The sequence below is a fragment of the Scyliorhinus torazame genome, chromosome 31, assembly GCF_047496885.1.
Source record: "Scyliorhinus torazame isolate Kashiwa2021f chromosome 31, sScyTor2.1, whole genome shotgun sequence".
NCBI lineage: Eukaryota > Metazoa > Chordata > Chondrichthyes > Carcharhiniformes > Scyliorhinidae > Scyliorhinus > Scyliorhinus torazame.
In genome coordinates this window covers 7,309,987-7,333,027 of record NC_092737.1, presented here as the reverse complement: position 1 = coordinate 7,333,027, position 23,041 = coordinate 7,309,987, and the positions used below count along the sequence as shown (strand labels likewise).

Sequence of the window (23,041 nt, the reverse complement as noted above, 5' to 3'; positions counted from 1 at the left end):
TGGGTACTCTAAGTTTATTTTAAAAATAAAATGTCTTCAGCTCCGTCCTGGAATCTTACTCACTGACCAACACTGCTGGCCTCATTATCCACTCTAAACCTCAGATTCTCCACAGCTTATCCACTGCTACTGCCTCTCCAAAGGACTTTGTCTCCAAACTCTTCCCACCATCTCACGGGGAAGCAGGCGGTGTTAAATTCCGATGGTAGCTCTGTAATGAGGACTCGAAGGCAGGTCTTGATTTCTGCGACCCCGGGTTCGTTGTCTTCAGAAACCACGAAAGTAAACGTAGATCAAATGTTCCTCCTTGCGGGGAAAGCTAGATGGAGCAAAAGGTCACAGATATGGTTTGAGAGGAGACGGTAGATTTAAAACTGAGGTGAGGAGGCACTATGTCTCGCAGAGGGTGGCGAATTTGTGGAACTCGCTGCCCCATAGGGCGGTGTAGTCCGAACCATTCAATGGTTTCAAGAGGGTTAGAGATATGGGGGACAGGTGAGGAGGTGGTTTTGAGCCCAGGAAGATATTAGCCGTGACCTGATTGGACGGCGGAGCAGGCTCGAAGGGCTAAATTGCCGATTTCAGCTCCTAATTTCCATGTTCTCCAGTATCGCCCCAGTGCCACCTGCATACCCTTTATATTCGGCTCGGTCCGTCAAACGACAAGGGCAGCCTGTCAAACAATCAAACCCCCAATTCTAACTTTAAAAAAATAAATTTAGAGCATCCAATTATTTGTTTCCCCCCCCCAAAAAAAGGGGGAGGCAGGCTGGGGTGATGGTGGTGGTGGTGGGGGGGTGATTGAAATGGGCCTTCCAACCCAGCCATTGCCGGCGGCCATCTTGGTGCAACGAGCTCCATTACCAAGATGGCGGCGCCTCCTCCTCCTCCAACAGCTCAACGGAGCGACGTCGAGGAGGCACGGCCCTCGGCACGTAGCCGCGCACCGACGTCCGTACGCATGGACGCACGCACGCACCGACGTAGCTCTGCACTGGCACACCGACGTGCGCACGAACTGACGCACGCACCGACGTCTTGACGCACTGACGCACGCACCGCCTTGATTGACAGGGGGACCGCACCAAGGCGGCAGGGGGGGGTGATTCAGGCCCGAGGACCTTCCCAATCCGCCTCCCCTCCCGCGCCGGGTCTGTGACTTTTACAGACACAGACTGCAATTGGTAAAACTGTGACGGAGAGGCTCCGGAGTGAGGATCCCGTCTATTGTTCAGGGGGGAGGGGATGTGAGGTTCCAGCTCCCCCCCCTCCTCGGCCAGTGGGCGGGTCCGGGCTGGGCTGTGACGTCACGGCGGAGACGGCCGCCGAGGGGGGGGAAAAGGGCGCGAGGAAGGAGCGCGCGCCCGCCGCCGAGAGAGGGAGAGCGCGTCCCCGCGCGCGCGCGCCGCCGAGAGAGCGCGTCGCGTCCCCGCGGAGACAGTCAGAGCGCCCGGACAGGGGGGAGGGGGAAGAGAAGCGCGCTCCGGGGGAGACGGGGGGTGCGCGCGCGCGCCAAGACCGGAGGAAGCGCGTGCCCGAGTCCGCGTGCCCGCAACCGCCCGCGCGCGCTCCCGCGGGCTCGGTGGGGTCGGGTGTCGCTGTTGTGGCCGCGGCGGCGGCGGGAAGGATGCTGAAGATGGCGGAGGGTGAGCGGGGGGGGAGGGGCCGGGGGGGGGAGCCGGGGTGGGCAGTGGGGGGAGCTGGGGGGGGAGGGTGGGGAGCCGCGGGGGGGTGGGGGGGGCCTGTGGGAGGGAGGGGGGGAGAGCCGGGGTGGGTGGTGGGGAGGTGGGCAGTGGGGGGGGCGGAGCCGTGGGGGGGCCTGTGGGGAGGGGGAGAGGGGGGAGCCGGGGGGGTGGGCAGCGGGGGGGGTGGGGGGAGCTGGGGGGTGGGGTTGCCTGTGGGAGGGAGAGGGGGGAGCCGGGGGGGTGGGCAGCTGGGGGGGTGGAGGGTGGGGAGCTGGGGGGGTGGAGGGTGGGGAGCTGGGGGGGTGGAGGGTGGGGAGCTGGGGGGGTGGAGGGGTGGGGAGCTGGGGGGGGTGGAGGGTGGGGAGCTGGGGGGGTGGAGGGTGGGGAGCTGGGGGGGTGGAGGGTGGGGAGCTGGGGGGGTGGAGGGTGGGGAGCTGGGGGGGTGGGGGTGGGGGTGGGGGGTGCCGGAGGGTGGAGCTGGGGGGGTGGGGGGGCCGGAGGGTGGCGCTGGGGGGGGTGGGGGAGGGTGTGGGGAGCCGCGGGGGGTGGGGGGCCTGTGGGAGGGAGAGGGGGGAGCCGGGGGGGGTGGGGAGCTGGGGGGGGTGGGGAGGTGGGCAGCGGGGGGTGGGGTGCCTGTGGGGTGGGGGGCCCTGTGGGAGGGAGAGGGGGGAGCCGGGGTCGGGGGGGGGGGGAGCTGGGGGGGGGGGGTGGGGAGGTGGGCAGCGGGGGGGTGGGGGGGAGCTGGGGGGTGGGGGGTGCCTGTGGGGTGGGGGTGGGGTGGGGCCGGAGGGTGGAGCTGGGGGGGGGTGGGGAGCTGCGGGGGGGTGGGGGGCCGGAGGGTGGAGCCGGGGCGGTGGGGGGAGGGGTGGGGAGCCGCGGGGGGTGGGGGGCCTGTGGGAGGGAGAGGGGGGAGCCGGGGGGGTGGGCAGGGGCAGCGGGGGGGTGGGGCTGGGGGCCCCCTTCCCCTGGGTCCGTCGCTCCCTCCCCAGTCCGCGGGGAACGGACAGGCCCAGGAGGGGAGAACGGAGGAACAGGGGTGGAGGAGGGGGGGGGAATGGGGGGAGGAAAAAAGAGGGGGAGGGGTGTTCGGGGAAGGTGTTGGAGTCTGCCGTTCTGACCCCTCCTCCCCCTCCCCCACCCCTCCTCCCCCTCCCCACCCCTCCTCCCCCTCCCCACCCCCTCCTCCCCCCTCCCCCACCCCTCCTCCCCCTCCCCACCCCCTCCTCCCCTCCCCCACCCCTCCTCCCCCTCCCCCACCCCCTCCTCCCCCCTCCCCACCCCCTCCTCCCCCTCCCCACCCCTCCTCCCCCTCCCCACCCCTCCTCCCCCCTCCCCACCCCTCCTCCCCCTCCCCACCCCTCCTCCCCCTCCCCACCCCCTCCTCCCCCTCCCCACCCCTCCCCACCCCTCCTCCCCCTCCCCACCCCTCCTCCCCTAACAGTGCACCACTCCCTCAGTACTGACCCTCTGACAGTGCAGCTCACCCTCAGCACTGACCCTCTGACAGTGCAGCACTCCCTCAGCACTGACCCTCTGACATTGCGGGCACTCCCTCAGTACTGACCCTCTGACAGTGCGGCATTCCCTCAGTACTGACCCTCTGACAGTGCGGCACTCCCTCAGTACTGACCCTCTGACAGTGCGGCACTCCCCTCAGTACTGACCCTCTGACAGTGCGGCACTCCCTCAGTACTGACCCTCTGACACTGCAGCACTCCCTCAGTACTGACCCTCTGACAGTGCGGCACTCCCTCAGTACTGACCCTCTGACAGTGCAGCACTCCCCTCAGGACTGACTCTCTGACAGTGCTGCACTCCCTCAGTACTGACCCTCTGACAGTGCAGCACTCCCTCAGCACTGACCCTCTGACAGTGCAGCACTCCCTCAGTACTGACCCTCTGACAGTGCGGCACTCTCAATCTTGTGTTTGGGATGGGGGGAGGTAGAGAAAGAAGGGTGTGTGGTGGGTGAAGAGTGAGAGGAGAGAGATGTTGGCTGTGAGGTCGGGAGCTGGGGCTGAGAGTTTGAATGGAGGCTGTGAGGGAATGGTCTGCCAGCCACTGAGATTGAACTGTCACGGGAGCGGGCAGTTGTGACGGGCGTGGTGTAAATAGGGCTGACAGCAAACCTTCCAGTGCTCTAATGGGTTCTCCCTCTCTTTCAGATGCACTGCAGTCTGTTGGGGTGGATTCCCAGGTGAGTGCCAGCTGTATTTGATGTCACCGTGTCGTTTTCTGTTGTGTCTGGTCCATGACAGTCAGTTTCAATGCCGCGTATCCTCAGACTGTGACCCCCTTGTTCTGGACTCTCCGTGATCGGGAACATCCTTCCTGCATCTACCCTGTCCAGTCCTGTTAGAATTTTAAAGATTTCTATGAGATCCCCCCTCATTCTCCTGACCTTCAGCGAATTCAATCCTAACTGACTCAATCTCTCCTTGTACGTCAGTCCTGCCGTCCCAGGGATCAGCCTGGTAAACCTTCGCTGCACTCCCTCCACAGCAAGAACATAATTCCTCAGATAAGGAGTCCAAAACTGCCCACAATACTCCAGGTGAGGCCTCACCAAGGCTCCTGTATAGTTGCAGCAACACATCCCCGCTCCTGTACTCGAATCCTCTCGATATGAAGGCCAACATACCATTTGCAGGGGGGGCGGCATACGGCGCAATGGTTAGCACTGGGACTGCGGCGCTGAGGACCCGGGTTTGATCCCGGCTCTGGGTCACTGACCGTGTGGAGTTTGCACATTCTCCCCGTGTCTGCGTGGGTCTCATCCCCACAACCCAAAGATGTGCAGGGTAGGTGGATTGGCCACGCTAAATTGCCCCTTAATTGGGAAAAAATAATAATTGGGTACTCTAAATTTGTTTCTTAAAGCCCATACCATTTGCCTCTAATACTACCTGCTGTACCTGTACGCTTACCTTCAGCGACACGTGTACGGGGACACCCAGGTCTCGTTGCACATTCCTCTCTCCTAATTTATGGCCATTCGGGTAATCTGCCTTGCTGTTTTGCTGCCAAAGTGGATAACCTCACATTTATCCGCATTTTACTGCATCTGCCATTCGTTTGCCCACTCACTCAACTTGTCCAAATCACTTTGCATCCTCCTCACAGCTCGCCCTCCCGCCCAGCTTTGCGAGTTCCGCAAAGTCACTCACTGCCTGCCATTTGGAAAAAGCCTCGTTAATTCCGACTGTTTCCTGTCTGCCAACCTGTTTTCTACATCCATCTCGATACACTACCCCTAATCCCATGCGCTTTAATTTTGCACGCTAATCGGGTATGCTGGACTTTGTCTAAAGCCTTCTGAAAGCCCAAGTATACCACATCCACTGGCTCCCCCTCATCAACTCCACCAGTTACATCCTCGGAAGAATTCCAGTAGATTTGTCAAGCATGGTTCCCTTTCAGAAATCCATGCTGACTCTGTCCGATCCTGTCACTGTTTTCCAAGTGCTCTGCTACTGAATCTTTGATAATGCATTCTAGAATTTTCCCCACTGCCGACGTCAGGCTGACTGGTCCATAATTCCCTGTTTTCTCTCGACCTTTTTTAAATAGTGGGGTTACATTAGCTACCGTCCAATCTGCAGGAACTGTTCCAGATTCTGTAGAATCCTGGAAGATGACCACCAATGCATCCACTATCTCCACAGCCACTTCCTGAAGTACTCTGGGTCTCAATTTCCCCAACAACACTTCTTTACTAATACTGATCTCCTTCGGTTCCTCCTCCTCACTGAACTCTGTGTTTCCCAACATTTCTGTGTCCTCCTTTGTGAAGACAGAACCAAAGTATGTATTTAGTTGCTCGTACAGGTACAGCAAGCAGCATCACCCTTGGATCGATCTCTTAATTTCCCTTGTAAGCCATGGCTTGGTCATCTTTCCCGTTTTACTTTTGTGCCAGGCAGGAATAAACAATTGTTGCAGTTCCCTCATGCGCTCTTTGAATGTTGGCTGTTGTCTATCCACTGTCATCCCTTTAAGTAACATTCCCCAAACCGCCATAGCCAACTCGCGCCTCACGTCATCGTAGTCTCCTTTATTGAGATCTCAGACCCAAGGCTCAGAATCGACTGCGTCACTCTCCATCCTGATGAAGAATTCTATCATACTGTGGTCGCTCATCCCCGAGGGGTCTCCCACAACTAGCTTGCCAATGATTCCGTTCTCATTACACAGTGCCCAGTCTAGGATGGCCTCCTCTCTAGTTGTTCAATGTATTGGTCCAGAAAACCATCCCGTACACACTCCAGGAATAATTCCTCTACGGTATTGTGACTAATTTGATTTGCCCAATCTCTACGCAGATTCAAATCACCCATAATTACAGATGTTCCTTTGCCCCCTGCGTCTCTAATTACCTGCTCAATGCCATTTCCACCACGATACCCACTCATGTTTTTTGCCATTGGTGTTTCTCAGCTCTATTCATACAGATTCCTCATTGTTAGAGCTAATATCTTTCCGCACTGTTGCGTTAATTTCCTCTTTAACCTGCAATACCACCCCACCGCCTTTTCCTTTTTGTCTGTCCTCGCTAAATACTGAATACCCTGGACATTCAGTTCCCATCCTTGGTCACCCTGCAGCCATGTCTCCGTAATCCCGACTATTATCATACCCGTTCATATCTATTTGCCCGATTTAATTCATCCGCTTTATTGCAAATGCTCCGCGCGTTAAGGTACTTTTTAACGTTACTTGTCTCGCTCCCAATATTCTTTTACTGTGGCCCTGTTTGAATCTGGCCCAGTCACTTTTCTTATTCCCCTTTCTGACTTTTGTTCTTGTCCGTGTTTCCCCCACCTCTGACTCCTTACATAGGTTCCCACTCCCCAGCCATTTTAGTTTAAACCCTCCCCAGCCACTCTCGCAAATACTCCCCCTTGGACATCAGTCCCGGTTCCGTCCAGGTGTAATCCGTCCAGTTTGTACAGGTCCCACCTCATCCAGAACCGGTTCCAATGCCCCAGGAGCCTGAAACCCTCTCCCTCGCACCATCTCTTCAGCCACGTAACTCCCTATATTCTGTTTTTTGGGCCTCATCCCTTTTTTTAACCCGTCGTTGGTACCAATCTGTACCACAACTGCTAATGCTGGCTGTTCGCCCTAACCCTCCAGAATGTCCTGTAACCGCTCCGGGACACCCTTGATCCTAGCACCAGGGAGGCAAGGTACCATCTTGGAGTCTTCGTTTGCAGCCACAGGAACACCTATATATTTCTCTTACAATTGAATCCCCAAAACTATTGCATTCCTGGGTGGCATGGTTAGCACTGCTGCCTCACGGCGCCGAGGTCCCGGGTTCGATCCCGGCCCCGGGTCACTGCCCGTGTGGAGTTTGCACATTCTCCCTGTGTCTGCGTGGGTCTCACCCCCCACAACCCAAAGATGTGCAGGGTAGGTGGATTGGCCACGCTAAATTGCCCCTTAATTGGACAAAAAAAACAGATTTGTGTACCTTCTATTTTGGCGGGTTTGGGTAGTTTAGTGGTAATGTGCCCAGACTCTTAATCCAGAGGCTCGGAACCTGCTCCACGGACTCCAGTCTGAATCCCAGCAAGGCAACAATGAGGATTTAAACCCGGTTAGCTCATAAATCTGGAACTAAAAGCTAGTCTCAGTAATGGTGACCATGGAACCTGTGGACTAATGTCCGTGAGGGAAGGAAATTTGCTGCCCTTACCTGGTCTGGCCTAACGTGTGACCAGAGTGGTGTGGATGACTCTTAACTACCCTCTAGAATGGCCGAGCCAGCCACCCAGCGAGGACCGTGGGGGATGGGCAGCATCGGGCATTCTCCGGGAAGAATAAAAAAAAAAACAGGAGTTTGAACGCCGTGCAGTTTGTTTTGCGAATGTCAGACGCGGGGGGGGGCGAAGGGATCTCTCTGCAACTGTAGATTATCTGACCCGTATCCGTCTCTGTGGCTGTCCCGGTGGGCGCAGCGAGCTCTGTCGGATGTCCCGGCATTCACCCTGTTTTCTTCCTGTTTCGCCCCTGTGCGACCTTGCAGCCGGCCGAGAAGCGTAAACGCACCGTGGAAGACTTCAATCAGTTCTGCAACTTTGTCCTGGCTTACACCGGCTACATCCCACCCTGCAGAGAGGTGAGGCACTGTTTACCTGGCCACGGTACCCGATTCCGTTAGCTCCCAGCTGAGTCTTTGAGATGGTTCAAACAGGCTGATAAATGCGGAGAGGCCATGTTTCACAAATTAATTGAATGGTAGAGCGGGCTAGTTTCTCCTTAGATGCCCCTGTACTGTTCAACTCGAACCGTTCCACTCTCTGGGTAAAGAAACTGACCATCGCGCTGCCTGGCTGAGATCGGGCAATTTGGCCACCAGCCTTTGTCCGACCTGGGGCCCTGCGATCCCTGCAGCCTTGCCCCCTGCACCAGGCGGCGCCGGCCGCTAGGCTTATGCACCCGCGCAGGACAAGAGGGTTTTGTGTTATTTGAGGGCTGGCGGTTTTCGGGTAGGCGGGGGGAGGGGTGGTGCGGGTGCGGTGAACCATGGCTCAATCCCAGACAGGGTGGTGTCTGTACTGATGTGTGATCGTATCTGTTTCGGAGGCAACACTGGGCGGTTGCCAACTCCTGGAATTCTTTGCCCCGGGGAGCAGTGGGTGCTGAGTCATCCAGCCTGTTCAAGACTGGGATTGAGAGGGCGGCGCAGTGGGTTAGCCCTGCTGCCTCACGGCGCCCAGGTACCATCCCGGCCCCGGGTCACTGTCCGTGTGGAGTTTGCACATTCTCCCCGTGTCTGCGTGGGTTTCGCCCCCGCAACCCAAAAGATGTGCCGGGTAGGTGGACTGGCCGCGCTAAATTGCCCCTTAATTGGGTACTCTGAATTTATAAAATAAAAAAGACTGGGATTGATCGCTAGGTTTTTGGGCTGTAAGGGAGTCGGGGTTGGTTGATGTAGAAGTGCAGCGCCGGGTGGCTGCGGGGCCGCCTCCTGCTCCCTAGTTCCTGTGCCCCCTGCGCGAGGTGAACACTGCAGGGAATGCTCACATTCATGTCCCTCCCCGATTCTGTGACCTGCCGTACTTTACCAGTGTGACTCCCCTCTGCCCTCTCCGAATTCTCACAGGAATGTGACTGGACCCCGTCGAGCTCGAACTCGCCCGTCCCACGGAGAGCGTGCTGGACAGCGACAGTTGGGATTCCACCCAGTCCGTCGACTTCGACACCATCCAGGACTTTGTGAAGAAAGCGAGCTCCAAGCGGAACGGGTTCCACCCGCTGAAGCCAGCGGGCGGGCTCCTCGACCGGCTGAAGCTCAAGGACTCCCTCTACCCAGCCCCCGAGCCAAAGAAAGAGAAGCGCAACAAACGCTGGGGCCCCGAAGCGGAAAAGCAGCGGGGCCCGCCGGACGGGGAGAAGTCCGGTTTCTCCCGCATCAAGCGGAGGAAAAAGTGGAAGCTGAAGAAAGGCAGGGCCGAGAAGAAGGTCAAGGCCTCGCTGAGCGAGACGGACTCGGACGAGGAGGTGGTGAAGGCTAGTTTCCTCCCGGAGCCGCTGAGGCCGGAGGTGGCCGCTGCTTACCCCGAGAACTATCAAATGGAAATCAAAGAGTCCCTCAGCATGGGGAACAGCCAGGACGGGGGGACGAGTTCCAGTGAAGGCGAAACCCGCATAATGGACGAAGACATCATGGTGGAATCAGGTCAGTTTTGATGAAATATTTCTGGAATATTTGGGGTCTCAAACAGAATTGCCCTGGTGGGAGTTTGGCGGCTTAGAGGCTTTCCGTTTTCCCTTGGTATCCCACTGAAATTTCGCAGGTGGAAATCTGTTCGAAACTGCCCTCTGTCTGCTCGCTCGAATGTCAGCTTTCGTTGATGTTTTAGCACAACGCTGAGGTGTTGAATTCAAAGAACAATACAGCACAGGACAGTCCCTTCGGCCCTCCCGAACCTGTACCGGTCATGATACCAACCTTGGCCAAAACCCTTGTGCCGTATCCCTCTATACCCGTCCTATCCATGTGTTTGTCGAGATGCCTTTTGAACACCGTTAATGTATCTGCTTCCACAACCTCGCCTGGCAACGTGTTCCAGGCACTCACCACCCTCTGTATAAAAAACACCTGCCTCGCACATCTCCTCTAAACTTTTCCCCACGGACCTTAAACCTGTGCCCCCTGGTGACTGACCCCTCCACCCTGGGAAAGAGTGCCTGCCCATCCACTCTATCCATGCCTCTCATAAACCTGTAGACCTCTATCAGGTCACCCTTCAACCTCCGTCTCGCTAATGAAAACAGTCCGAGTCTATTCAGCCTCTCCACATAGCTAACCCCCTCCAGACCAGGCAACCTCCAGATCAGGCAACATCCTGGTAAACCTCCTCTGCACCCTCTCCAAAGCCTCCACATCCTTCTGATAGTGTGGTGACCAGAATTGTGCGCAATATTCCAAGTGCGGCCGTACCAAGGTTCTGGACAACTAGCATGACTTGCCAGTTTTTATACTCGATGCCCCGTCCAATGAAGGCAAGCATTCTGTATGAACAAAGAACAAAGAAGAGTACAGCACAGGAACAGTCCCTTCGGCCCTCGAAGCCTGTGCCGACCATGCTGCCCGACTAAACTAAAATCTTCTACACTTCCTGGGTCCGTATCCCTCTATTCCCATCCTATTCCTGTATTTGTCAAGATGCCCCTTAAATGTCACTATCGTCCCTGCTTCCACCACCTCCTCCGGTAGCGAGTTCCAGGCACCCACTACCCTCTGTGTAAAAAAACTTGCCTCGTACATCTACTCTAAACCTTGCCCCTCGCACCTTAAACCTATGCCCCCTAGTAATTGACCCCTCTACCCCGGGGAAAAGCCTCTGACTATCCATTCTGTCTATGCCCCTCATAATTTTGTAGACCTCTATCAGATCGCCCCTCAACCTCCTTCGTTCCAGTGAGAACAACCCGAGTTTATTCAACCGCCCCTCATAGCTAATGCCCTCCATACCAGGCAACATTCTGGTAAATCTCTTCTGCACCCTCTCTAAAGCCTCCACATCCTTCTGGTAGTGTGGCGACCAGAATTGAACACCATACTCAAGTGTGGCCTAACTTAAGGTTCTATACAGCTGCAACATGACTTGCCAATTCTTATACTTAATGCCCCGGCCAATGAAGGCAAGCATGCCGTGTGCCTTCTTGACTACCTTCTCCACCTGTGTTGCCCCTTTCAGTGACCTGTGGACCTGTACACCTAGATCTCTCTGACTTTCAATACTCTTGAGGGTTCTACCATTCACTGTATATTCCCTACCTGCATTAGACCTTCCAAAATGCATTCCCTCACATTTGCCCGGATTAAACTCCATCTGCCATCTCTCCGCCCAAGTCTCCAAACAATCTAAATCCTGCTGTATCCTCTGACAGTTCTCATTGCTATCCGCAATTCCACCAACTTTTGTGTCGTCTGCAAACTTACTAATCAGACCAGTTACATTTTCCTCCAAATCATTTATATATACTACAAACAGCAAAGGTCCCAGCACTGATCCCTGCGGAACACCACTAGTCACAGCCCTCCAATTAGAAAAGCATCCTTCCATTGCTACTCTCTGCCTTCTATGACCTAGCCAGTTCTGTATCCACCTTGCCAGCTCACCCCTGATCCCGTGTGACTTCACCTTTTGTACTAGTCTACCATGAGGGACCTTGTCAAAGGCCTTACTGAAGTCCATATAGACAACATCCATTGCCCTACCTGCATCAATCTTTGTGACCTCCTCGAACAACTCTCAAGTTAGTGAGACACGACCTCTCCTTCACAAAACCATGCTGCCTCTCACTAATACGTCCATTTGCTTCCAAATGGGAGTAGATCCTGTCTCGAAGAATTCTCTCCAGTAATTTCCCTACCACTGACGTAAGGCTCACCGGCCTGTAGTTCCCTGGATTATCCTTGCTACCCTTCTTAAACAGAGGAACAACATTGGCTATTCTCCAGTCCTCCGGGACATCACCTGAAGACAGTGAGGATCCAAAGATTTCTGTCAAGGCCTCAGCAATTTCCTCTCTAGCCTCCTTCAGTATTCTGGGGTAGATCCCATCAGGCCCTGGGGACTTATCTACCTTAATATTTTTCAAGACGCCCAACACCTCGTCTTTTTGGATCTCAATGTGACCCAGGCTATCTACACACCCTTCTCCAGACTCAACATCGACCAATTCCTTCTCTTTGGTGAATTTGGTTTCTTGACTACCTTGTCCACTTGTGTTGTCGCCGTCAAAAATCTATGAACCTGCACGCCCAGCTCTCTCTGACTTTCGATATTTCTAAGAGTTGTGTCATTTACGGTATATTTCCCCTCTATGTTAGACCGACCAAAATGCATTACCTCACATTGTCCGGATTAAACTCCATTTGCCATTTCTCTGCCCAAGTCTCCAACCTATCTGTGTCCTACTGCATCCTCCGACAATCCTCAACACTATCTGCCACTCCACCAATCTTGGTGTCATCCGTGATCTTACTAATCAGACCGGCTACATTTTCCTCCAAATCGTTTATGTACACTACAAACAGCAGAGGCCCCAGCACCAATCCCTGTGGAACACCCATCATTCACAACCTTCCATTCAGAAAAACACCCTTCCACTGCGACCCTCTGCCTTCTGTGAAAATTGTACCCCGAGCCATCAGTCGAACCTGAAACCTTCTGATCCGTAGTCGGGCGCTTTATCCATTGCGCCATTGGCCCACAAAATTTAGAGGAGCTGAGCCCTTGGGGGGCCTTGACATCCCGTACATGTAGTCCCGGCAGTATTAAAAAACGGTGTGAGTAGGTTTTCTCCCACGCCCTGACCCTGCACCGGTCGCCTCACAGCTCCAGGGACCTGGATTCGATTCCGACCTCGGGTGACTGTGTGTGGAGTTTGCACAATCTCCCCGTGTCTGCGTGGGTTTCCTCCGGGTGTTCCGGATTCTCCCCTCAGTCCAAAGATGTTCAGGTTGGGTGGATTGGCCGCCAAATTGTCACTTAGTGGTTAGAGATTAGGTGGGGTTACAGGGATAGGGCAGGGGGAGTGGGCCTAGGTAGGGTACTTTTTTCATAGGCTCGGTGCAGACTCAATGGGCCGAATGGCCTCCTTCTGCACTGTCGGGATTCTAGGATACTTGTCCCCCGACTAGTACACACCTCCAGAAGTGACCCACAGGCTTGAAAGTATCTGGGGCAGCACAAGGAATTTGAATTGTTTCACCGGGGGGGGGGGGGGCAAATGTGCATTCGCTTCGCAAAGCTGGCCCAAATTTAGCACAGGGTGGGCATTGGAGGGTGGATAGGGCCCGTGTAACGACCCCAGCGACCGGACGATATTTCAGATGGAAGGGGCCTAGGGAACTGCGAACGTGATCCCCTTTTGGGAGCGGGTTCCTTTTAGTGAAGAAATGCTTAAAATTTACCTGGCTGGTGACTGGAAGATCGCGGGTGGTGGGAGGTCGTAACGTTTCGTTAAGAGAAACTGCAGGTGCTAAAAACGCTCAGCTGGTCCAGCAGCGTCTGCATAGAGAGGAACCCGAGTTAACGTTTCAGATAACGCGACCGTGTGTCAGAGCTGGGGAAGTTGTAGATTTGTCCGCTTTTGAACATTGCGATTGTGGAGGAGGGCAGGAAAGTAAAGGAAGGTCCGTGATAGGGGAGGGGGGCGGCCGCCGTGATTTGATGACAAACAGGATTGCAGTGCATGTTTTAGCTCCTCGCCTGACTGCCCCTCCCCAATGCTATGAGGGGCATGGGCAGAGTGCAGAGGGAGCGGCCGTTCCCCATAGTTGAAGGGTCAGTCACAAGGGGACACAAGTTCAAGGTGAGGGGCAGGACTTTAGGGGGGATTTGAGGGAAAGCATTTTTACCCAGAGGGTGTCCCTCTTCATCAGCTCCCCATACACATCCGCAGCCCCGTCTTCCTTGGACGGAAAGGATGTGCGGGAAAGGATGTCACCTCCTGCCTAATAACGTCTCTAACTTGGAGATTCCCCTTTGAGAGCTGGTACTTCTCAAGCTTTTCCAGGTCCGCAGACGTTTTCTCCCACGAACGAATCCCTGAGGTATTCTATCCCCAGCCCCGGATCCACGCATCCAGCCCCACCTGCGCAAACTTACGGTTGTCGCAAATTGGCGCCCACCGCGACATGTTTTCCTACTCTGGTTCCAAACCCTCAGTGCTGATACCTCCACCAGGCTCGTGCAGTACTGAACTGGCGAGCAGGAAGGGGTGCCAACATCCGCACCCCCCAAGCTGGTACCCCAGCACGAGGCCACCTCCATCCGCCCCCACAAACTGACCTCTCCTCCACCCATTTCCTAGCCATCGCCACGTTTGCTGCCCAGTAGTGATTCAACAAGCTGGGCAGTGGCAACATCCCCCCCCCCGCCCCCCTACAAGAACGCCCTCCTCACCCACGGAGCCTTCCCCGCCCACGCAAACCTCAAAATCAAACCGTTCACCTTCCTTAAAAAAAAAAAGGACTTGGGAACAAAAATCGGGCGGCAGCACATCCCACCTCTCGAAGTCCCGCTCTTCCTCCCATTGCCGCCCCCGCCGTAACCTGGCGGCGATCGGACAGTCTCGGAGCAGCTTTCCGAAATGTGCCGAAATAATCAAACACACACGGCGAAAGCAAGGCAGAAATGGCACCGGCAGACCTGCCCAGGGAGGGGAAGGAGGGCCTTTAGCTTCCGGAGTCTCCCCCGGTTGTTGCCTGGCACCCAGAGAGAGTCACTGCCAGGCGGTGCCTTCCTTCACGGCATTGCCCAATCGGAAAACCAATCTGGCTGCATCACAGCCTGGTATGGCAACTGCTCGGCCCAACACCGTAAGAACCTTCAGAGAGGCGTGAATACAGCCCAGTCCGTCAGGCGAACCCGCCTCCCATCCATTGACTGTCTACACCTCCCGCTGCCTGGGGAAAGAGGGCAGCACGGTAGCGCAGTGGTTAGTACAATTGCTTCACAGCTCCAGGGTCCCAGGTTCGATTCCCGGCTTGGGGCACTGTCTGTGCGGAGTCTGCACATCCTCCCCGTGTGTGCGTGGGTTTCCTCCGGGTGCTCCGGTTTCCTCCCACAGTCCAAAGATGTGCAGGTTAGGTGGATTGGCCGTGCTAAATTGCCCATAGTGTCCAAAATTGCCCTTAGTGTTGGCTGGGGTTACTGGGTTATGGGGATAGGGTGGAGGTGTTGACCTTGGGTAGGGTGCTCTTTCTAAGAGCCGGTGCAGACTCGATGGGCCGAATGGCCTCCTTCTGCACTGTAAATTCTATGAAATCGTCAAAGACTCCTCCCACCCGCTTACTCACTCTTCTAACTTCTTCCATCGGGCAGGAGATACAGAAGTCTGAGAACACGCACGAACAGACTCAAAAACAGCTTCTTCCCCACTGTCACCAGACTCCTAATCCACCCACCCCCACGGACATGCCAGCTCACTAACTTGCTGTGCAGCATTCGGTGGGCAAACTGAAAAAGGGGCGCGATTCATCCAATGCATCCTCTCAGCAGATCCCTCTATTCCTCCCTACCTCATGTGTTTACCCAGTTTCCCCCTTAAATGTCTCCATACTATTCACCCCGGCCACTCCCGGCGGGAGCGAGTCCCACGTTCTCCCCACTCCCCGTGGGAGCGAGTCCCATGTTCTCCCCACTCCCGGTGGGAGCGAGTCCCATGTTCTCCCCACTCCCGGTGGGAGCGAGTCCCACGTTCTCCCCACTCCCGGTGGGAGCGAGTCCCACATTCTCCCCACTCCCAGTGGGAGCGAGTCCCACATTCTCCCCGTGGGAGTGAGTCCCACATTCTCCCCGTGGGAGTGAGTCCCACATTCTCCCCGTGGGAGTGAGTCCCACATTCTCCCCGTGGGAGTGAGTCCCACATTCTCCCCGTGGGAGTGAGTCCCACATTCTCCCCGTGGGAGTGAGTCCCACATTCTCCCCGTGGGAGTGAGTCCCACATTCTCCCCGTGGGAGTGAGTCCCACATTCTCCCCGTGGGAGTGAGTCCCACATTCTCCCCGTGGGAGCGAGTCCCACATTCTTCCCACTCCCCGTGGGAGCGAGTCCCACATTCTCCCCACTCCCCGTGGGAGCGAGTCCCACATTCTCCCCACTCCCCGTGGGAGCGAGTCCCACATTCTCCCCACTCCCAGTGGGAGCGAGTCCCGCATTCCCCCCACTCCCTGTGGGAGCGAGTCCCGCATTCTCCCCACTCCCCGTGGGAGCGAGTCCCACATTCTCCCCACTCCCCGTGGGAGCGAGTCCCACATTCTCCCCACTCCCCGTGGGAGCGAGTCCCACATTCTCCCCACTCCCCGGTTAGCTGAATTGGCTGTGTTAAAATTTGGCCCTTAGTACCCAAGGATATGCAGGTTAGGTGTGGTTACCGGGATAGGGCGGGGACTCGTTCAGAGTGCCTGTGCAGACTAAATGGGCCGAATGGCATCCTTCAGCACTGTCGGGATTGAATGGCGACTCTTAGTTTGACTGGGGACTGACCTTTGCCGTCTCTCTCTCTCTGTGTCTTTGCCTCTCCTCCCAGATGACGACTCCTGGGGCCTGGTGACGTGTTACTGCCAGAAGCCCTTCGCGGGCCGACCGATGATCGAGTGTAACCAGTGCAACACCTGGATCCACCTGTCCTGCGCTAAAATCCGCAAGTCCAAAGTCCCCGACGTCTTCTTCTGCGAGAAATGCAGGGAAGGGCGGAAGGCCAACCCGGGGCGGAAGAAAAGCCCCTGATGGAGACAGCTCGCACTGTGACTCGTCTTGAGTGAGGTAAAAAGAATCAGAAAAAACTGCGGGGGGGTGGGGTGGGTGGGGGGTGGGGGGGAGGGGTGGGGGGGGGGCACAAGAAAGCAGGCGTGAAACGAGGAAGCAGCTGGACAGTCGAGGAAGATACATTGGGGGAATGAGATCATCAATCAGTGGCGGAGCGGAGAACTGTTCGCCTGGTAAAGAGGTGGCTGAATGGCTGTCTTTCCGAGTGGGTTCCACCCAGCCTGGGGGTCCCGCCGCTGCCCCTCTGGCTCTGGATCAAATGGATCTGGGTGACGTACGGGAAGGGGGTTGACCAAACTTGATGACGGGTTGGGAGGCGTGACCTCCCCCCCCCCCCCCCCCCCCCCGGAAGCTCCACTCCGCCCTCGCAAACGAGGATTGGTGGGGGGACGGGACGAAAAAGACGATCGGCGCTGCCTTTCGTTAGAGTGTTCAACGGATTCCCGTTTCTTTTTCGAGGGTTCGTCGGTGCCAGGGGGCCCCGTTCGGGAGTGTCGGGCAGATTCGGACGCGGCGGCTCAGAGTGTTGGAGCCTCCGTAACAGCCAAGTGAAGACGGGACTGCTAACCGAATAAACGATTACCCGTATTTCTGAACGTTTTTCTTTGCTTTTCAATTTAAAAGAAAAATCGCCTTTGAGAGAATTGGGTCGATACTCGGCGGGGTGGGCGTGGCTGCACTGTGGGTGAGCAAGGTGCTGCGGCGTGCGATGCCCTCCCGCGTGGCCCTGTGTCCCAGCGTCTCCAATGAAGAAATGCGACTTTCTCCGCTGCAGCTGTGGAGCATTTTGCGTTTCCTCCTCCGCCGCCGCCGCCTCGAGCACCGTGGACCGCGGCGCTCGCATCTTGTGGAGTGCCTGAGAAAGCATGTTTGAGACTGTCGATCGAGTCAGAGGTTTGATCTGAGGCCAGAGGGGGAAGAAGACTGGCTGAATGTAAGCGGGCGCCCGTTTTAAAGGGGCGCCCGGCCGGTTCTGCGACCCCGCCCGCCCGCCTCACCGTGTCCTGTCACGGGAGTGTTTTTTTTTTTCCCAGCGAGTCACGAAAGAGTACAGCGTCTTTATCCTCGCCGCCTCGGTGAGCAACACTGGAGATTGCCCGGTCACCAGAGCGCGTACGACGTCTGTGAGAAGTGGAACACAGTTTAACCAGGAGGCCTGGCAAGAAGCAACGTGGAGATTGCGGTTTGATGAAAGGACGTGTTAAACCTGTCTGTGTAATGTGTGTTTTTCTTAAATGCCGTTGGAGTCTGGAAGCCATGTACGTGAGCGGGGAACTGCGTGCACAGAATTACCACAGAGCTGAATATTCTAAAAGGAGAAAGCTAGGCGCTTAATGACGCAACTGGGGAGCATTCCCCACTCCCCGCCCTCCTCCACTCCCCTCGGCCACTCAGTGAACCATCTGGATATAGTGTTCAAAGCAGCAGGAGGGTTCTGAGGCTCCGATCCCTCCACTGTGCCTGTTGCCTTTGGTGTCGGAGCTCCCAAGGTTGCTCAGACTGGCTCTCTGCTGGCCCCTGCTGGATGCTGCCCCGCACGGATTTGAGGACAGGGCCAGCCCCTGTCGAATGGTCCTTCTGACACACGCCTGCACACACAGACAAGAGCACAGACAGACGGGTAGACGCGCACACACACACAGACCGGGTGGCGGAGGCGTAATGTTATTGTCACTGCACTAGTAACCCAGACACGCAGGGTTATGCACTGGGGACCCGGGTTCCAATCCCCCCAAACCAGCAGATGGTGGAATTTGAATTCAATTGAAAAAGATTTGTGATGAAACCATTGATTGTGGTCAGGACCCATCTGGTTCACTAATGTCCTTTAGGGAATGAAATCTGCCACCCTGCGCGCGCAGAGACAGCGGGGGAGAGCGCAGAGACAGCAGGGGGAGAGCGCAGAGACAGCAGGGGGAGAGCGCAGAGACAGCGGGGGGGGAGGAGCGCAAAGACAGCGGGGGAGAGCGCCAAGACAGCGGGGGGAGAGCGCAGAGACAGCAGGGGGAGAGCGCAGAGACAGCAGGGGGAGAGCGCAAAGACAGCAGGGGAGAGCGCAGGGACAGCGGGGGCGCGCGCAGAGACAGCGGGGGGAGAGCGCAGAGACAGCGGGGGGAGAGCGCAGAGACAGCGGGGGGAGAGCGCAAAGACAGCGGGGGAGAGCGCCAAGACAGCGGGGGGAGAGCGCAGAGACAGCAGGGGAGAGCGCAGGGACAGCGGGGGGCGCGCGCAGAGACAGCGGGGGGAGAGCGCAAAGACAGCGGGGGAGAGCGCAAAGACAGCGGGGGAGAGCGCAGAGACAGCGGGGGAGAGCGCAGAGACAGCGGAGGGAGAGCGCAGAGACAGCGGAGGGAGAGCGCAGAGACAGCGGGGGCGAGCGCAGAGACAGCAGGGGAGAGCGCAGAGACAGCGGGGGAGAGCGCAGAGACAGCGGGGGAGAGCGCAGAGACAGCGGGGGGAGAGCGCAGAGACAGCGGGGGAGAGCGCAGAGACAGCGGGGGAGAGCGCAGAGACAGCGGGGGAGAGCGCAGAGACAGCAGGGGGGAGAGCGCAGAGACAGCAGGGGGAGAGCGCAGAGACAGCAGGGGGAGAGCGCAGAGACAGCAGGGGGAGAGCGCAGAGACAGCGGGGGAGAGCGCAGAGACAGCAGGGGGAGAGCGCAGAGACAGCAGGGGGAGAGCGCAGAGACAGCAGGGGGAGAGCGCAGAGACAGCAGGGGGAGAGCGCAGAGACAGCAGGGGGAGAGCGCAGAGACAGCAGGGGGAGAGCGCAGAGACAGCAGGGGGAGAGCGCAGAGACAGCAGGGGGAGAGCGCAGAGACAGCAGGGGGAGAGCGCAGAGACAGCAGGGGGAGAGCGCAGAGACAGCAGGGGGAGAGCGCAGAGACAGCGGGGGAGAGCGCAGAGACAGCGGGGGAGAGCGCAGAGACAGACGGATGCACACAATATCTACTTTTGGGTGTGGAGCCGAGGATGGTCAACATCTGTGGCGTTAACCCAGCACCCGAGGCAGGATTGCCAATACACCTCCCTTTTTAATATTCAGCATTGTGGAGCAGTTCTGCAGAACATAGTTCCATCCAGCTGTGCCTTTGGGGGAGGAGAGAGATGAAACATTCCACTGAGCCGGTGCTGTGTGTCTGTGCACCGTGCGGCAGTCCAGGTAAAGGGGCAGCGACAGAAAGCGGGTTTGAAACAAATCAGTTTTAAAAATTCAATTACTCAGGACTCGATGTACTCCAGCAATCTGAAGCGATAACTGTCGAAATTGCAGTGATGCACATCTTGTAAATATTTCAACTTTGTGCCTGTGCAGAATGAGGGGGGGAATAGCCCGGCAGCGAACTCCCGGCAGTGTGGACGCTGAGCCCTGCCTCTGTACTGCTGCGATGAAGCTGCCTTGGGGGGGTGGGGGGGGGGGAGAGATTGTATATTGGCCTGTCTGCCTTTTTATTGCTGTTTTGATAATGTAGCGTTCTGAGTTTAGGTCCATTCTTGGCGAGTGAGGCGCTCGGTGGTCTGGGTTACAGGGTTAAGGGGACCACGTTGTTTGTGTGTGTGTGTGTGTGTTGGAGCCGCATGGACTCCGTCGGCTCACCCACGCTGCCTAGGTGGAACTCCAGCCGCACTGACCACGCGAACGTGGGTTGTTAGAGTTCATCCGAATGCCACTGGATAAGGGAGGGGCTTGGGGGGGGGGTCGTCAATACTTGGGGTACCGTGCGCCCCTTCTGGCCCATCAATACTGGGCGTGAGCTGCTCGCGTGAGCAGTGGGTGACCGGGCCCCCTTTCCTCCGACAGGGGAAATCGGGGCGGGGGGGGGCACAAACGCCTTTTGCTGGCAGCCCGGGTGCGCTCCCCCACCCCCACGTTGGGAGGGTGAACCACTTTTGAACCCCAACGCGGAGAACCCGCCTGACCCCCTACCTGGAATGTGGACTAAAACGTTTTTTTTTTTTTTTTTTTTTTTTTGCAAATGTGCTGGTGTAAATAAGTGTTTTTCCCGAAGGGGACTGTAAGATGTGGACAAATAATTCACCATTTTTGAAGAAAATAAAATGTTTTTTTTTGTAACTGGCTTGTTAATATTGTTTCCGCCTGTTTCATCGCGAGAGGTTGTTGAATACTCGGCAACCTTGCATCGTAACCATGATCTGGTTTATCAGAAAGTCCTCTTCCCCATTTTCCCCACACCTTGCGGTCTGGCACTTTCAGCTGCTTGTAGGAACCTCCCGTTTTCCCGCACCCAACGGGCAGCGTGACAAGGAAGGAGAATTGGAAGCGGATTCCCGTTGCCTTCCTCATGTGTGCTGTGCTTGGAGGCAGCCCACTCCTCCCGAAAGGATCCTGCATCTGGAAGCGGCAGTTGTCCCCTTCCCTCATCGCCACGGAAAATCCGCTGGTTCTGCCGTTGGCCGTGGAGGGTAACCCTGAGCGTGGCCATCTCGCGCAAGGGCCGACCAGCCTCCTGAGGCCTCGAATGACCCTGCTACCCAAGTCCTTCCGTCAGAGGGTGGGAGTAATCCTGAGATCTGAATTTTGTTATCCTTGGACATTGATAAGATTCCCGCCATGTGACAAAGATTACCTCGAGATTGAATGTCTCAGGAGATGCACATCTTCCACAAGTTAGATAGTTGCGAGGATGTGGGGTTTACTTTGGGACAAGTGGTCACATTCAAGATTAAGAGTGGGCTGTATGTGTTTGTGTGAGGGATAAAGGGATTTGGGCAACATATCAACATCCATTGGCGATGAAACTGAACTGGACCCAGCCATATAAATGACTTGGATGAGGAAGTGGAAGGGTGGGTTAGTAAGTTTGTCGATGACACGAAGGTTGGGGGAGTTGTAGATAGTGTTGAGGGTTGTTGCAGGTTACAACAGGACATTGACGGGAAGCAGAGCTGGGCTGAGAAATGGCAGATGGAGTTCAACCTAGATAAATGTGAAGTGATTCATTTTGGAAGGTCGAATTTGAATGCTGAATACAGGGTTAAAGGCAGGATTCTTGGAAGTGTGGAGGAACAGAGGGATCTTGGGGTCCACGTACACAGATCCCTCAAAGTTGCCACCCAGGTTGATAGGGTTGTTGAGAAGGCGTATGGTGTGTTGGCTTTCATTAACAGGGGGATTGAGTTCAAGAGCTGTGAGGTTTTTATAAAACTAGTTAGACCACACTTGGAATATTGTGTCCAGTTCTGGTCGCCTCATTATAGGAAGGATGTGGATGCTTTGGAGAGGGTACAGAGGAGATTTACCAGGATGCTGCCTGGACTGGAGGGCATGTCTTATGAAGAAAGGTTGAGGGAGCTAGGGCTTTTCTCACTGGAGCAAAGAAGGCAGAGAGGTGACTTGATAGAGGTGTACAAGGTGATGAGAGGCGTACAAGGTGATGAGAGGCATGGACAGAGTGGATAGCAAGAGACTTTTCCCCAGGGCGGAAATGGCTGTCACGAGGGGACATAATTTTAAGGGGATTGGCGGAAGGTATGGGGGAGATGTCAGAGGTAGGTTCCTTACACAGAGAGTGGCGGGTGTGTGGAATGCACTGCCAGCAGAGGTGGTGGAGTCAGAGTCATTAGGGACATTTAAGCGACTCTTGGACAGGCACATGGACAGCAGTAAATTGAAGGGATGTAGGTTAGGTTGATCTTAGATTAGGATAAATGTTCGGCATAACATCGTGGGCTGAAGGGCCTGTACTGTGCTCGACTGTTCTATGTTCTATAAAAATATTGTGACTACCAGAGCAGGTAAGAGGCTGGGAATCCTACAGGGAGTAACTCACCTCCTGACCCCCCCCCCCCCCCAAAGCCTGACCACCATTGACAAGGCACAAGTCAGGAGTGTGATGGAATACTCTCCACTTGCCTGGATGAGCGCAGCTCCAACAACACTCAAGAGGCTCGACATCATCCAGGGCAAAGCAGATTCCGCCTGATTTCTCCCCTTACCATAAGACATCGGAGCAGAATTAGGCCACTCAGCCCATCGAGTCTGCTCCGCCATTCAATCATGGCTGATATTTTCTCATCCCCATTCTCCTGCCTTCTCCCCATAACCTCGGAATCCCCTTATTAATCCAGAACCTATCTATCTCTGTCTCAAAGACACTCCGTGATTTGGCCTCCACAGCCTTCTGCGGCAAAGAGTTCCACAGATTCCCCACCCTCTGGCTGAAGAAATTCCTCCATCTCTGTTTTAAAGGATCGTCCCTTTAGTCTGAGATGGTGTCCTCTGGGTTCTAGTTTTTCCTACAAGTGGAAACATCCTCTCCACGTCCACTCTATCCAGGCCTCGCAGTATCCTGTAAGTTTCAATAAGATCCCCCCCCCCCCCCCCATCCTTCTAAACTCCCAACGAGTACGGACCCAGAGTCCTCAACCGGTCCACAAACATTCACTCCCTCCACCAGCGACGCACAGTGGCAGCCGTCTGTACCGTCTACAAGATGCTCTGCAGGAACTCACCAAGGCTCCTGAGGCAGCACCTTTAAAACCTGTCCACGCAGATGGACGAGGGCAGCGGATGAATGGGGAACAACGCAAGCAAGTCC

The 23,041-nt window shown here is 56.2% G+C and overlaps 1 protein-coding gene across 1 annotated transcript; it reads left to right on the top strand.

The window, feature by feature from the left end:
• The first annotated feature begins 1,231 nt into the window (after positions 1-1,231).
• On the top strand, positions 1,232-17,078 carry LOC140404640 (PHD finger protein 23-like). The gene is given in 7 exon segments (XM_072493251.1): positions 1,232-1,646; positions 3,851-3,882; positions 7,717-7,809; positions 8,797-8,833; positions 8,836-9,372; positions 16,244-16,479; positions 16,942-17,078. Coding segments are annotated over 6 exon segments (918 nt in total). The 5' UTR covers positions 1,232-1,627; the 3' UTR covers positions 16,444-16,479; positions 16,942-17,078.
• Positions 17,079-23,041: the final 5,963 nt, after the last annotated feature.